This window comes from Somniosus microcephalus, unplaced genomic scaffold, assembly GCF_052327205.1.
Source record: "Somniosus microcephalus isolate GS21.2 unplaced genomic scaffold, FLI_Smic_1.0 unresolved_chr2, whole genome shotgun sequence".
NCBI lineage: Eukaryota > Metazoa > Chordata > Chondrichthyes > Squaliformes > Somniosidae > Somniosus > Somniosus microcephalus.
In genome coordinates, this window is record NW_028225180.1 from 59,378,419 (window position 1) to 59,395,138 (window position 16,720).

Here is a 16,720-nt window from a genome sequence, read left to right on the forward strand (position 1 = left end):
TGTATTCTTTCCTCCAGTCCGAAAAACAACCGTTCACCACTACTCTCTGTTGCCTATCTCTCGTGAAATTTCATATCCATGCTACCACTGTCCCTTTTATTCCATGCGCATTAATTTTACTGGCAAGCCTATTATGTGGCACTTTATCAAATGCCTTTTAAATGTCTATATACACGACGTCAACCGCATTGCCCTTAGCAACCCTCTCTGTTACCTTAACAAAATGCTTGATCAAGGTAGTTAAGCACGATTTGCAATTAACAAATCATTTCCTTAATGAATCCCCACTTATCCAAGTGACTGTTAACATTGTCCCTGATTACTGTTTCCAACAGCTTCGCCACTACTGAGGTTAAACTGACTGGTCTGTAGTTGCTGGGTTTATTCTTGCACCCTTTTTTGAACAAGGGTGAAACATTTGTAATTATCCAGTCATCTGGCACCACCCCTGTATCTATGGTGGATGGGAAGATTATGGCGAATATCTCCGCGATTTCTTCCTTCACTTCCTTCAGCATCCTAGGATGCGTCCGATCCACTCCTGGTGACATACCAACTTTAAGGTCAGATAGCCTTTCTAGTACCACCTCTTTATCAATTTGTTATCTCAACCAGTATCTCCACTACCTCCTGTTTCACTATGGCTTTGGCAGCATCTTCTTCCTTGGTGAATACAGATGCGGAGTACTCATTTACTACCTCAGCCATTCGCTCTGCCTTCCTGCGGAAGTCTCAATTTTGGTCCCTAATCGACCCCACCCCTCCTCTTACTACCTATTTATTATGTATATGCCTATGGAAGACATTTGAATTTCCTGAAGTTTTTTCAGTTTTTCCTGCAATATCCAAGAAAGAACATTCAGATCCGGGTTTGATTCAGTTTGTTTTTCACTTTCTGTTTGTTCTTAGACTGAGTAATAATAAACTGGGAGATTCAGGAGTGAAACTACTGTCTGCAGCTCTGAGGAACCAGGACTGTAAAATACAGGAACTGTGGTAATTATCAGACTCTTTGAATTTGTGTTTATAACAACTGCACCTCCAGATATCTAACACTGTATAATATTATTATTATCAGAAATAGTTATTCATAAACACTGGGGATTTGGAAGGAATCCTTTTTGATAAAGATCTCTTTCTTTGTCTCCCCTTTGATCACCCTCTCTGATTCCAGTCTAGATGAAAACGATCTAACAGATTCCTGTACCGCGGGTCTCGCTTCCGCTCTTGGTACAAACTGGTCGCTGATTATTCTGAACCTGGGTAGTAATAAACTGGGAGATTCAGGAGTGAAACAACTGTCTGTGGCCCTGAGGAACCCACAGTGTAAAATACAGAAACTGCAGTAAGTACACGAATGTGTGAGATTGTGTTTATAACAACTGGATATCTGACACTGTACATTAATATTGGTATCAGTAACAGTGTTATTAATAAACACTTGGGATTTACTCTGATTTATGTTCTTTCTCACTCTCTCTGATCTCCAGGCTGGATAAAAACGATCTCACAGAATCTTGTGCCGAGGATCTCGCCTTTGCTCTCAGTACAAACCGGTCACTGAACGTTCTGAACCTAAACAATAATAAACTGGGCGATTCAGGAGTGAAGCTACTGTCTGCGGCTCTGAGGAACCCGGACTGTAAACTACAGGAGCTACAGTAAGTACCCGACTGTGTGAAATTGTGTTTATAATAACTGGATGTCTAAGAGTGTACATTTATATTAGTATCAGTAATAGAGTTATATTAAACACTTGGGAGTTAGTCTGATTCCTATTATTTCTCTCTCTCTGTTTGCTAGTCTGGGTGCTGTCGGTCTCACAGATTCTGGTACCAAGGATCTCGTCTCTGCTCTCAGTACAAACCACTCACTGACTGTTTTGAGCCTGGATTCAAACTCCTTCACAGACCGATCTGTCCTCCCTCTCTGCCTCCTCATACGGGACCGCGGTAATCTGGAGCGGATCGGGTGAGATTTTTAATGTTTAATTTATTAAATAAATTTTAAATGTTTTAGTTAATTATAGGTAATATGTTTCTGTAATTATTGTTGAAATATTAACCCCAATCTCCCTGTTATTTACACTGTTACGCAACATGTTTATTTCCTGTTTAATCTTTAATCTTTTTCAGGCTGGCGTGGAATATGTTCAATAAATTAGGAAAGCGACTCCTGGAGGCACTGCGTGAATGCAGACCTGGACAGATTGTGGAAATAAATCATTTCAATGCATGGGATATGAATACATGACTATTTTTGGCCGATTTTCTGCCCCTCCACTTTAAGCGGCCGTGCAGCGGTTTTAATCCTATCAGCCCTTTTAAGTGTTTCCAGCTCGAGCAGTCACCCAGTGTGAGTTCAGAGGCCCAGCCACAGGGTCACGAGACTCAGCCGCCCGGGACCACAGCGCTGCTTCTGCAGGATATCCGGGGCAGAATGTTCCCCAATTGGGCACTGGGGAAAGGCACAGAGAGGAAGGGCCCAGGTTGGGGCTCAGTCTGGGCTGCAGCGGGACACTGACTATTGCACTCAGTATTCCTGGGTGTCTCTCCCAAAGAGGTTTAGGACTCTATAACAAGTGTCCCTGTGTACAGCATGTGTCTCTCCCAGTAAGGAGTCAGTTTCTGTATCAAGTGTCCCTGTGGACAGTGTGTGTGTCTCCCAGTGCGGAGTCAGTTTCTGTACCAAGTGTCCCTGTGTACAGTGTGTGCCTCTCCCAGTGCGGAGTCAGACTCTGTAACAAGTGCCCCTGTGTACAGTGTGTCTCTCCCAGTGAGGAGCCAGACACTGTAACAAGTGTGCCTGTATACAGTGTATGTCTCTCCCTTTGAGGAATCGGATTTGTAATAAGTGTCCCTGTTTACAGTGTGTGTCTCTCCCAGTGAGGAGTCAGACTCTGTACCAAGTGTCCCTGTGGACAGTGTGTGTCTCTCCCAGTGAGGAGTCAGACTCTGTAACAAGTGTCCCTGTGTACAGTGTGTGTCTCTCCCAGTGAGGAGTCAGACTCCGTACCAAGTGTCCCTGTGTACAGTGTGTGTCTCACCCAGTGAGGAGTCGGGCTGTGTAACAAGTGTCCCTGTTTACAGTGTGTGTCTCCCAGTGAGGAGTCGGACTCTGTAACAAGTGTCCCTGTGTACAATGTGTGTCTCTCCCCGTGAGGAGTCGGACTCTGGAACAAGTGTCCCTGTGTACAGTGTGTGTCTCCCAGTGAGGAGTCGGACTCTGTAACAAGTGTCCCTGTGTACAGTGTGTGTCTCTCCCCGTGAGGAGTCGGACTCTGGAACAAGTGTCCCTGTGTACTGTGTGTGTGTCTCTCCCAGTGAGGAGTCAGACTCTGTAACAAGTGTCCCTGTGTACAGTGTGTCTCTCTCCCAGTGAGGAGTCAGACTCTGTACCAAGTGTCCCTGTGTACAGTGTGTGTCTCTCCCAGTGAGGAGTCGGACTCTGTAACAAGTGTCCCTGTGTACAGTGTGTGTCTCTCCCAGTGATGAGTCGGACTCTGTAACAAGTGTCCGTGTGTACAGTGTGTGTCTCTCCCAGTGAGGAGTCAGACTCTGTAACAAGTGTCCCTGTGTACAGTGTGTGTCTCTCCCAGTGAGGAGTCAGACTCTGTAACAAGTGTCCCTGTGTACAGTGTGTGTCTCTGCCAGTGAGGAGTCAGACTCTGTAACACGTGCCCCTGTGTACACTGTCTGTCTCCCCCAGTGAGGAGTCGGACTGTGTAACAAGTGTCCCTGTGTACAATGCGTGACTCTTCCAGGCAGGAGTCGGACTCTGCAACTAGTATCCCTGACATGCTCCGAGATCTCTGCACTCCTACAATTCTGGTTTCTTGGGCATCCCCAATTTCCATCACGCCACCATTCCCGGTCATCCCTTCATCAGCCTAGGCCCTAAGATCTGTCCCTAAACCTGTCTATCTCTATCTCTTTTGTCCTTTAAAATGCTCTACCTACCTCATTGAGCAAGCTTTTGGTCAACTGTCTTAATATGCCCTTTTGTGGTGCAGTGTCTATTTTTGTCTGATAAAGCTCCTTAGGGTGTTTTACTATGTAAATGCGAGTTATTGTTCCTGTGTTAATCAAATTCCACTGCATACTTCAGCTTGGGCCTAATATCGTTATTTAAAAAAAATGCTTCTATAAGATATTGAATAAAAATTATTGAAACCTGAATGCCAACTCCTCCAAATGGCATTATAGACGCGATGGGTGCATCCATTGAACCGAGCGGCTTTTACTCGGGAGGCTGGATACAAAATTTATGCAAAATGATGAGACAGACTTTGAGCAAAAATCTCAGCTGAAATTCCACAAAATGGCCGCTGCATACATAATACAAGGTCGCCGTCATGAGCCTGCTGTGAAATTGCTGCCATGAACCAGCACAGGCAAGATGGGCCGAATGGCCTCCTCTGCTGTATCATTTTAAAACTTGCAGCAAAACGGCCAGCATTGATCCTACAGCAAAATGCCCAACTGACTAAGTAAAAAAATAATGTTCCTCATCTCCCCCCACCCCCCTCCCCACCTACGGCCTCTCTACAAATTAATTCCAAATGACTGGGATAGAGGGGGGAATGGGACTGACTGGATTGCTCTACAGGGAGCCCACACGGACTCGATGGGCCGAATGGCCTCCTCCTGTGTCGTTATGGCACTATGACTCTATGACTATTACTCTGTTCTCTGGTGACTGACCCTCCGACCAGTGGAAACACTTTCTCAATATTTACTCTATGAAAACACCTCAAATGCCTGCACTGTCCCCTCAAAGTTGTTGCATCACCCCGAAACAAGCATCAGTCTCCTCTGGCAGAGGACCGGGTCTCAAGCACCCTGCTACATCTTTCAAATTCCTTCCTCCCAACACATACCCCCAACCCCAAGCTTAGAGCCGTTGGCTCTGGTGGCCTATGCCATGACGTAGTTCGGTTCAGGGAGGGTATTTCTGTTCCCATGAGCTATTCCCACCCAGTGCTCCATCTCAAACTAGGCCTGCAGTGACCAACCATCGGGTAACTCGGGCAATTATTCTTTGTTGGACCGCATCCATTTGAGGGATGCGTGATCGCTCGCTTGGAGATACTGGTGTCTCAGTAGGTAATCAATAAAGGTCATTTTGTGGGGCCACTCAGGTAGTAAAATCTGGAGTAAATCATCGGCACTAACTGATGATACCTTAAAAGGCTCTGACTTGCTTCTTACTCCCCGGTCATGGACAGGCTTCTATAGCTTCCACTTTGTTTACCTGCGGTTTCACCAGTGATCCAGACGTGGCTAACTAAAGAAGTTATGGATAGCTTTAGAATGTTGTAAAGAATAATAGTTAGATTGAGGTTTGCGAGAGCTTTAGAAACGAGCAAAGTATTATAGAATGGTTGCAGCACAGAAGAAGGTGATTCGGCCCATCGAGCCCCTGCCGATTCTCTGCATGAGTACTTCAGATAGCCCCACTCCCCCGGAATTTCCCTGTAGACCAGCAATTTCTTTCCTTCAGGTACATACGCAATTAATTTTGAAAGCCACTATTGAATCGGCCTCCACCACCCTCTCAGGCAGTGCATTCCAGATCATTACCCCTCATTGCGTCAAAAAGTATTTCCTCATGTCACCTTTCATTTTTCTGACATTCACCTTAAATCTGTGTCCTCTGATTCTCGACCCTTCCGACAAGGGGAACAATGTATCTCTAGCTACAGTATCTAGACCCCTCATGATTTCAAGCAAATCTATGTAATCTTCTCTCAACCTTCTTTGTGCTACGGAGAATAATCACAGCTTTCCAGTCTATCCACATAACTGAATTCCTCATCCCTGGAACCATTCTTGTAAATCATTTCTGCACACTCTCTAAGGCCTTCGCACCCTTCCTCAAGTGCGGTGCCCAGAATTGGACACAATACTCCAGTTGAACTCGAACAAGTGTTTCATAAAGGTTCATCATAACTTTCTTGCTTTTAAGAACATAAGAACATAACAAATAAGAGCAGGAGTAGGCTATTTGGCCCATCGAGTCTGCGCCGCCATTTAATGAGTTCATGGCTGAGCTAATCTTGGTCTCTGCTCCATTTCCCTGCCCGCTCCCTATAACCCATCACTCCCTTATTGTTCAAAAATCTGTCTATCTCCACCTTAAATGTATTTAATGATCCAGCCTCCACAGCTCTCTGGGGTAGAGAATTCCATAGATTTACGACCATCTGAGAGAAAAAAATCCTCCTCCTCTCAGCTTTAAATGGGCGACCCCTTATTCTGAAACTCTGCCCCCTAGTTCTAGATTCCCCCATGAGGGGAAAGCTCTTCTCTGCATCTACCTTGTTGAGCCCCCTCAGTTTTTTATATGTTTCAATAAGATGACATCTCATTCATCTAAACTCCAATAGGTATTGCCCCAACCTGCTCAACCTTTCTTTATAAGTCAACCTCTTCCTCTCAGGAACCAATCTCGTGAACCTTCTCTGAACTGCCTCCAATGCAAGTATATCCCTCTTTAAATAATTAGATAAAAACTGTACACAGTGCTCCAAGTGTGGTCTCACCAATACATTGTACAGTTGTAGCAGGACTTCCCTGTTATTATACACCAGTCCCCTTGCAATGAAAGCCAACATTCCATTTATCTTCCTGATTACGTGCTGCACCTGCATGCTAAATCTTTCTGTTTCATGCACAATGATCCCCAGGTCCCACTGTACTGCAGAATTTTGTAACCTCTCTCCATTTAAATAATAATTTGCTTTTTAATTTTTCTTACCAAAGTGGATAACCTCACACTTTCCCACATTTTATACTCCATCTGCCAAATATTTGCTTACTCACTTAGTCTGTCCATATCACTTTGCAGGTTATTTGTGCCCTATTCAAAACCTGCTTACCCACCTATCAGCAAATTTGGCTACATTACACTTGGTCCCTTCATCCAGGTCATTAATGTAGACTGTAAAGGGTTGAAAACCCAGCAATTATCCCTGTGGCACCCCACTAGTTACCGTTTGACAACCGTAAACTGACCCATTCATCCTGACTCTCTGGTTTCTGTTAGTTACCAATCCATTATCCATGCTAATATATTACCCCCAACCCCGTGAGCTGTTATCTTGTGCAGTAACCTATTATGTGGCACCTTATTGAGTGTCTTCTGGAAATCGAAATGCACCCTCACCACTGTTTCCCCTTTATCCACCCTGTTCGTTACATCCTCAAAGAACTCCAGCAATTTTGTCAAACATGATTTCCCTTTCATAAAACCATGCTGACTCTGCTTGACTGTATTATGATTTTCTAAATGCCCTGCTACTGCTTCCTTAATAATGGACTCCAGCATTTGCCCATTGACAGATGTTAGGCTAACTGGTCTATAGTTTCCTGCTTTCTGTCTCTCTCCTTTCTTAAATAGGGTGGTTACATTTGCGGTTTCCCAATCCACTGGGACCTCTCCAGAATCCAGGGAATTTTGATAGTTTGCAACAAATTAATCCATTATCTCTGCAGCCACTTGTTTTAAGACCCTAGGATGCAGGTCATCAGGTCCACAGGACTTGTCCATCTTTAGTCCCATTATTTTTCCGTGTTCTTTTTCTTTAGTGGTCGTGATTGATTTAAGCTCCTCCCTCCCTATAGCTCCTTGATTATGTGTTGTTGGGATGGTTTTAGTGTCTTCTACCGTGAAGACTGATACCAAATATTTGTTCAAACTCTCTGCCATTTCCCTGTCCTCATTATTAATTCCCTGGTCACATCCTCTAAGGGACCAACGTTTACTTTAGCTACTTTCTTCCTTTTTATACACCTGTAGAACCTCTTACTATCTGTTTTTTTTATTTCTTGCTAGTTTACTCTCATAATCCATCTTCTCTCTCTTTATTATATTTTTAGTCGTCATTTGCTGGTTTAAAAAAATACCAATCCTCTGAATTTCCTCTAATCCTGGCAACATTGTATGCGTTCGTTTTCAATTTGATACCATCCTTTACTTCCTAAGTTTGCCACGGCTGGTGCTCCCTTCTCTTAAAGTCTGTCCTTCTCACTGGAATATAGTTTTGTAGAGCGTTACAAAATATCTTTTTAAATGTCTGCCATGGCTTATCAACCGTTTTACCCTTTAATCTATTTTCCCAGTCCACTTCAGCCAACTCTGCCTTCATAACTTTGTAATTGCCTTTATTTAAGATCAGGACACTGGTTTGAGACACAACTTTCTCTCCCTCCAATTGAATTTGAAATTCAACCATGCTATGATCACTCTTTCCTAGAGGCTCCTTTACTATGAGATCATATAATAATCCTATCTCATTAAGCTGTACCAGATCTAAGATAGCCTGCTCCCTGGTTGCTTCCACAATGTGTTGTTCTAGGAATCCATCCCAAAGACATTCTATGAACTCTTCCTCGAGGCTACCTTAGCCAATTTGATTTGTCCAATCAATATGAAGATTAAAGTCGCCCATGATTCTGGCTATACCTTTCTTAAAAACCTCCATTATTTCTTGATTTATACTCTATACATAAGTTTAGCTAGCTTTAGGGGGGCGATAGACTATGCCCACCAGTGACTTATTTCCCTTATAATTTCTTACCTCCACCCAAACTGATTCTACGGCCTAGAAATTGAGTTTTGGTCTTGCCAGGGCTGTAGCGCCAGAAAGTTTGCGCCAGCGGTAATGCAGCAGCGCGCGATGAAAATTCGGGTGCGCCGGGCCCATACGGTGGCGGGCGCTAAAACCCTCCTTTAGCGCCTCAAAACGGGCGTGCACTTGGGTTTCCCGGCGCTATTCCCCCGCTGCGGCACCCGATGCGGTGCGGCAGGCGGGGGAACTGCAGGCCTCCTCCTGCTGTTAAGGAGGAGCTGCCTGCAGCCGACAACTGTCCGGCGGATTGACCCGACATCTGAGCCCGGCACCTCGGGGAAGTGCCGGGCTCGCATCAGACACTGATCAGGGCCGCGGGGGGGGAATGCAGGAGTCCGGGAAGGGAGGTGCGGGCAGGCGGCCGCCGGGAACGCGGCCGGCCGCCGCTCCACCTTTATGCGCCGGCGCACACTGGGGAAGACTCTGTTGCTAGAGTCTTAGTTGCGCCTGCCACGGGCGAGGCGGGCGCAACTGAATTTCGGCTTGGGGCCGGGTTACCACAGCAACCGGGATGCTGCGCACACCGATGACATCATCGGTGCCGGCGCAGCGCTACCGGTGCAACGCCGATTTAGGGCCACGGGGAATTTCTCAACTGGCCATAACTCCGGCGCTAGGCCCTCTAGCGCCTCAAATGCGGCGCTAAGCCTACCGAATTTCTAGGCCTACATCTTGCTCTTCCGAGCCAATATCATTTCTCACTATGGCACTGATCTCATCCTTTATTAACAGAGCTACCCCAGCTCCTTTCCCTTTCTATCTATCCTTCGGAAATGTTAAATAACTCAGAATATTCAGTTCCCAGCCTTGGTCACCGTGCAGCCACGACTCTGTAATAGCTATCAGATCATACCCATTTATATCTATTTGTGCCGTCAACTCATCTATCTTGTTATGAATGCTACATGCATTCAGATAAAGAGCATTTAATTTTGCCTTTTTACTATTTTTCCGTGCTTTGACCCACTTTCTGATGCACTCTTTTTCTTTTACATTCTGTTCCTTCCTGTCACACTCTGGTTACCCCCATCACTACCCTGCTCTTTGGCCTTCTCCTTTCTCTTTGACTTTTTATATAACCGGTCTCCTGAGCACCCCCCCCGCCATTATTTAGTTTAAAGCACTTTCAACAGACCCAGTTATTCGTTTCGCCAGTAAACTTGTCCCAGCTTGGTTCAAGTGAAGCCCATCACAATGGAACAGCTCTCCCTTACCCCAGTACTGATGCCAGTGCCCCATGAATTTAAACCCATATCTCCCACACCAGCCTTTGAGCCATACGTTCATCTGTCTGATCATATTTACCCTAGGACAATTTGCTCGTGGCTCAGGTAGTAATCCAGAGATTATTACCTTTGTAGTTCTCCTTTTTAATTTACCCCTAGCTGCTCATACTCCCTCAGCAGAACCACTTTCTCTGTTCTACTTCTGTCATTTGTACCAACGTGGACCACGACAACTGGATGTTTCCCCTCCCACTCCAAGTTTCTCTCCAGCCCAGATGAGATTTCCTTAACCCTGGCACCGGGCAGGCAACACAGCCTTCGGGACTCATGCTCTCGGTTGCAGAGAGCACTATCTATCCCCCTAACTATACTGTCCCCTACCATTACCAAATTTATTTTTACTCCAGCTACTTGAATGGCCCCCTGTACCACGGTGCTGTGGTCAGTTTGCTCATCCTCCCTACAGTCCCTGCTCTCGTCCACACAGAAAATAACTACCTCATACCTGTTGGACAAGTGCAAGGGCTGAGGCTCTTCCAGTGCCTCCCTCTGGATCCCCATTCCTGCCTCACTCGTAGTTATACCCTCATGGCCCTGATCACGGACCAAATTTGCATTATTTAACTTAAGTGGTGAGAATGCTGTGGTAAACCACTTTTATCGTTCACTATCGTTACACTATGGTTATCACTGTTTATATCGTTACACTATGGTTATCACTGTTTACACTGTTGTATCACTACACAAGGTCACCTCTTTCCACGCTGTTATACCTGGGCTGACCACAGCTGACTCCGCCCATGGCTCCGCCTGCTTGCCCAGGTATAAATGTGGTCGACTGGCTGGTATTCCTCCTTGTTGGATCCGATCACCCACGAGGGTGGGCTCTGTTATTTAGCCAATAAAAACCTATAGTTACTAACTTAACTCGTCGCTTTTCATGAACTGAATTGATAGGTATATCAAATGCCTCCTGGAATACAGTGTCCAGGTAACTCTGCCCCTCCCTGATGTACTGCAGCGTCTGAAGCTTGGAATCCAGCTCATCAACTCTGATCCAAAGTTTCTCGAGCCGCCAACACTTACTGCAGATTTGGTCGCTGTGGTCACAATGCTGTCCACCAGCTCCCACATGCAACAGCTTTTGTACTCTATGCTTCTATTTCTGAAGCATAGGATCCGGTATGCGTTTTTTACCACTTTCTCAAACAGCTCTGAAACTTTCAACAATTTTTGCACATACACCCCCAGGTCTCTGTTCGTTCACCCCTTTAAAATTGTACCCTTTAGTTTATAATGACTCCCCTCATTCTTCCTACCAAAATGTATCACTTCGCATTTTTCTCCGTTAAATTTCTTCTGCCACGAGTCCGTCCATTCCACCGGACTGTCTATGTCTTCTTGAAATCTATCACTATCCTACTAAATGCGCACTATACTTCCAAGTTTTGTGTCATCTGCCAATTTTAAAATTGTGCCCTGTACACCCAAGTCCAAGTCATTAACATGTATCAAGAAAAGCAGTGGTCCTAGTACTGACACCTGGAGAATGCCAAGGTGGACCTCCCTCCAATCCAAAAACAACTGTTCACCACTACTCTCTGTTTACTGGCACTTAGCCAATTTCGTATCCATGCTGCCACTGTCCCTTTTATTTCACGGGCTTCAACTTTGCTGGCAAGCTTATTATGTGGCAGTTTATCAAACGCATTTTGGAAGTCCATGTACTCCACATTAAAACGTATCTGCAAATTCTGAAATTGTGTCCTGTACACCCAAGTCCAAGTCAGTAATATATATCAATTAAAGCAGTGGTCCTACTACTGGCCCCTGGGGAACACCACTGGATATGTTCATCCAGTCCAATAACCAACGGCTCACCACTACTCTCTATTTGCTGTCACGTAGCCAATTTCGTATCCATGCTGCCACTGTCCCTTTTATTCCATGCACTTTAAATTCGCTGGCAATCCTGCTATGTGGCACTTTATCAATTGCCTTTTGGACGTCCATGTACACCACATCAACTGAATTGCTCGCATCAACGTGAATGGACGGATACCATCAATGGATTGGGAAAGTGAATGGAAAGATACCATCAATGGATTGCAAAGTGAATGGAGAGCTACCATCAATGGATTGGGAACGTGAATGAAGAGGTACCATCAATGGATTGGGAACGTGAATGAACAGACACCATTACTGTATTGGGAAAGTGAATGGGCAGATACCATCAATAGATTGGGAAAGGTAATGAAGGGATCCATGAATCGAATGGTAGTCAATGGATGGAAACCATCAAAATATTGGGAAAGTGAACGGATGGGACCTAGCAATCGATTTGAAATGTCAATGGATGGGAAGCATGAAGGAATTGGAACGTACCAAAATATTGGATGATTGGAAAAACCCACTGATTCGGAAATCTCAAAGGATTAGGGAGCAGGAATGGATTGGAGCGGACGAACGTTTTGTAAACATCAATTGATTGGTGTACCTCTGATGGATGTTCAATCGCAGACCAGTAGAAATGGCGAGACTCTGATAGGCGGGCTCAGTCCTCACTGTCCGTAAAGCAGCCATTGAGGGAATGATCTGAGTGAAGAAACAAACTGTGTTTGTACCAGGGTGGCGCTTTTACTTAGGTGGACGCCTTACTCTCTGAACACCATCCGCTCTGAAGGTTTGGTTGTCACGCTCCAGGATATATCACTGAATGGGGACGTCACACTGCTGGGAAATGTAAGTGTAACTGTCCTTCTCTATCTCTGTCTGTCTACAGCTCTTTCTCCATGTGTTCACTCCGGTTTCCTCGGTTTGCTTCATCTACCCTTGTTTATGTGGGAGATTAGATTACAGATCGGGAACTGAGAGGCGCGGGGTCCCCGAGTGAGGGTCGCTGTCTCTCTCAACCTCTCACATCCACAAATCTGAGGCTCAGAGAGACAAAGAAGGTAAGTGGCCTGGGAATGTCTGCCTCCGTCCGATGTCAAATCAGTGAATAAAAGAATGGAAAATCCTTCAGAAATGCTCAATGCACAACGTGTTCATGTTTATACAGAGAGATTGTCACAGGAGCTGTGACAGTAAGAAAATAAATGGCGGGACAAGGGACGAGACATTTGGAAAACATCGAATAAAATATTCAAAACTGACACAGGCAAGGACGGGGGTAGAAATCGGGCTCTTCGGTTTACAATTCTGATGCATTACGGCTGGGCTACCCCTCCCCCCACTTCACAGGAACACCGGACATGACACTCTAGAAGTCACACTCCAGATGTCAAATATTGTTCAATGTTAATTTCGGAATTGCTCCTCCCCCACGCGGAGCCGGGGTTCTGACCGATATTCCGAAACTTTCAAACGTATAGAGAACGGACAGACATCGGGACAGACAGAAGAGCCGCTTTATATATATAGATAGATAAGGGGGCAGTAATTCCTCCCCAAACGCGCGAGTACGGAAGGGGCACTCACGCGTCTGGCCAGAGGAAATGCCGGTTTTCAGCATGCACAGCGCATGCGCTGAAAACTGGCATTTCCTCTCCTCTAACCCAAGAGTTGAAGAGGCTAGCGCATGCGCTGTAGGGGGCAGCGCGTGTGTCTAGGATTTCCTCTGTTTTGGGGGATTTGCGCATGTGTAAAGGCCTCTGGTCTTTACGCTTGTAAAAAGCACATGTAAGTATTTATTTTTACAGGTAAGTGGTGTTTTATTGCAATTTAGAATTTTTTTTCCCACAGGTTTATTATTTTAAAGAATCTACAATAAGGTAAGTTTAGTTTTAGACCCTTTTTATTAAAAATTTATAATTTCCAAAAAAAAAAAATATTGTTTAAATTATTTTTTAAAACTTATTTATACTTAATTTAATGATTGGGGTGTTTTTTTAAATTTTTCTTTAAAGTGTAAATAGTGTTTTGGGCCCCCGTAGTTTTCATGAGTTTGACAGTTCTTACTCTCAAACTCATGAATGAACCTTCCCCTTCCCCTGATTGGTTGTACAGTGCTCACCTGATCCCAGCCGGCACATCGCACTAACTACACCGCTGGATCAGGTAAGCACTGCGCGCTGACATCAGAACCGGGCCTGTGACAGGAAATGCAAGCAGGCTCGGGCTTCAGATGTCAGCGCGCAGGGTGAGTGCAGATCGGGGGCTTGCACGCGCGGCAAGCCCCCGATCCTAATTTCAGGGCCAAGAATTAGGTGCAGGAGTAGGCCATACAGAAGCTCGAGCCTGATCCGCCATTCAATAAGTTTCAGGCTGAACTTCCACACCAACACCACAGTGCATACTTACCCTCATGTCTCATGACTCCCTTAGTGCCTAACAATCTTATCTATCTCAGTATTGAATATACTCATCGACTGATCCACAGTAATCTGGGGTAGAGAATTCCAAAGAAACACAGCCCTCTGAGTGAAGAAATGTCTCCTCATCTCAGCCCTCAATGGCCGAGCCCTTATCATGAGACTATGATCCATAGTTCAATGGTCTCTAGCCAGGGGAAACAGTACCTTAGCCTCTATTCTCATTCTTCCAATCTCCAGAGAGTATAGGCCCATTCTACTCAATAGCTCCTCAGTGGACAGCCCTCTCATCTCAGGAGTCAATCTAGTGAGGGTTCTTTGCACCCATTCTAAGGCATGTGTATTTTTCATTAGATAAGGAGACCAACACTGTACACGGTGCTCCAGGTATGGTCTAACCAAAGACCTGTACAATTCTATTAAGACTTCCTCACTCTTATACACGAACACACTTGCAATAAAGTAGAACGTAGCATTGCCCTCCCTAAATGCTTGCTGTACCTGCATGTCAACTTTTTGTGATTCATGTACAAGGAACCCACGTTCATCTGAATAAAAACATTTTACTGGACTCTCACCCTTTAAATATATTCTGCTTTTCCATTCTTGCTACCAAGGTGGGATCCATGTACATAGATCATAGAGTCATAGAGTTATACAGCACAGAAAGCGGCCCTTCGGCCCATCATGTCCGCGCCGGCCCAAAAGCCCTGTCTAATCTAATCCCATTTTCCAGCATTTGGTCCGTAGCCTTGTATGCTATGGCGCTTCGAGTGCTCATCTAAATGCTTCTTGAATGTTCTGAGGCTTCCTGTCTCTACCACCCTTTCAGGCAGTGAGTTCCAGATACCAACCACCCTCTGGGTGAAAAAGTTCTTCCTCAAATCTCCTCTAAACCTCCTGCCCCTTACCTTGAAACTTGCCCCCTGGTTATTGACCCATCTACTAAGGGGAAACGTTCCTATATATCTACCCTATCTATGCCCCTCATAAATTTGTACACCTCAATCAGGTCCCCCCTCAGCCTTCTCTGCGCCAAGGAAAACAACCCCAGCCTGTTCAGTCTTTCTTCATAGCAGAAGCACTCCAGCCCAGTTAACATCCTGGTTAATCTCCTCTACACCCTCTCCAAAGCAATCAAATCCTTCCTATAATGTGGCGACCAGATTGCACACAGTATTCCAGCTGTGCCATAAATAGTGTTTTGTACAGCTCCATCATAACCTCCCTGTTCTTATATACTATGCCTCGGCTAATGAAGGCAAGTATCCCATATGCCTTTTTAACCACCTTATCTCCCTGTCCTGCTGCCTTCAGCGATCTATGTACATGCACTCCAAGGTCCCTCTAATCCTCTGTCTCTCCTAGTGTCCTACCATTCATTGTGTATACCCTTGCTTTGTTAGTGCTCTCAAAATGCATCACCTCACACTTTTCAGGGTTAAATTCCATTTGCCATTATTCTGCCCTTCTCACCAACCCGTCTATATCGTCCTGTAGCCTGATGCATCCCTCCTCGCTATTTACCACTCCACCAATTTTCGTGTCAGCTGCGAACTTACTGATCATACCTCCTACAGTCATGTCTAAATCATTAATGTACACTAGGCACAGCACCGGTCCCTGCGGTACACCACTGGACACAGGCTTCCAGTCACAAAAACAACATTCGGCCATTACACAATGCCTCCTGCCACGAAGCCAACTTTAGATCCAATGTGCCAAATTGCCCTGGATCCCTTCGGCTCTTAACTTCTTGACCAGTCTCCCATGTGGGAGTTTGTCAAAAGCCTTTCAGAAGTCCATGTAGAATACATCAACTTCATGACCCTCATCCACACACCTACAAGGAGCTGATCACAGTCCACTTTGGCCTCGAAAAATTCAATCAAATTGGTTAGATATGATCTCCCCCTGTCAAAGCCATGCTGACTATTCCTGATTAATCCCTGCTTCTGCAAGTGGAGTCTAACTCTGTCCTTCAGAATATTTTCCAATAATTTCCCTACCACCGATGATGTTAGGCTCACTGGCCTGTAATTCCTTGGTATACCTACTACCCTTCTTGAACAATGGTGCTACATTAGCTGTTCTCCAGTCCTCTGGCACCATCCCTGTGGCCAGAGAGGTTCAGAAAATTTGGGTCAGAGCCCCTGCAATCTCCTCCGTTGCTTCACACAGCAGCCTGGGATACATCTCATCAGGTCCTGGGGATTTATCCACTATTAATAATATTTTGTTCAAGTATATCACAATCCCCCTGCCTGTTCTCTATGCCTACATCGTCCTTCTCCATAGTGAACACAGATGCAAAATATTCATTTAAAACCTCACCTACGTCTTCTGGCTCTACACACAGATTCTCACTTTGGTCCGCAATGGGCCCTGCACTTTCCCTGGTAATCCGCTTGCGCTTTATATACTTATAATAATAAAACACCTTGGGATTTTCCTTTATTTTGCCCACCAGTGTTTTTTCATGCCCTCTCTTCGCTCTCCTAATTTTTTTTCAATTACTCTCCTGCACTTTCTATACTCCTCTACGGCTT

The 16,720-nt window shown here is 45.2% G+C and overlaps 1 protein-coding gene across 1 annotated transcript in view; it reads left to right on the forward strand.

Annotated features, from left to right (window-relative positions):
* LOC147092703 (NACHT, LRR and PYD domains-containing protein 3-like) overlaps positions 1 to 16,720 on the forward strand; it is a 50,807-nt gene that overhangs the window by 13,939 nt on the left and 20,148 nt on the right. The window contains exons 4-7 of the mRNA XM_085975668.1: positions 910 to 996; positions 1,175 to 1,345; positions 1,491 to 1,661; positions 1,804 to 1,895. Coding sequence (XP_085831794.1) covers positions 910 to 996; positions 1,175 to 1,345; positions 1,491 to 1,661; positions 1,804 to 1,895 — 521 coding nt within the window. The remainder of the gene's footprint in view (positions 1 to 909; positions 997 to 1,174; positions 1,346 to 1,490; positions 1,662 to 1,803; positions 1,896 to 16,720) is intronic.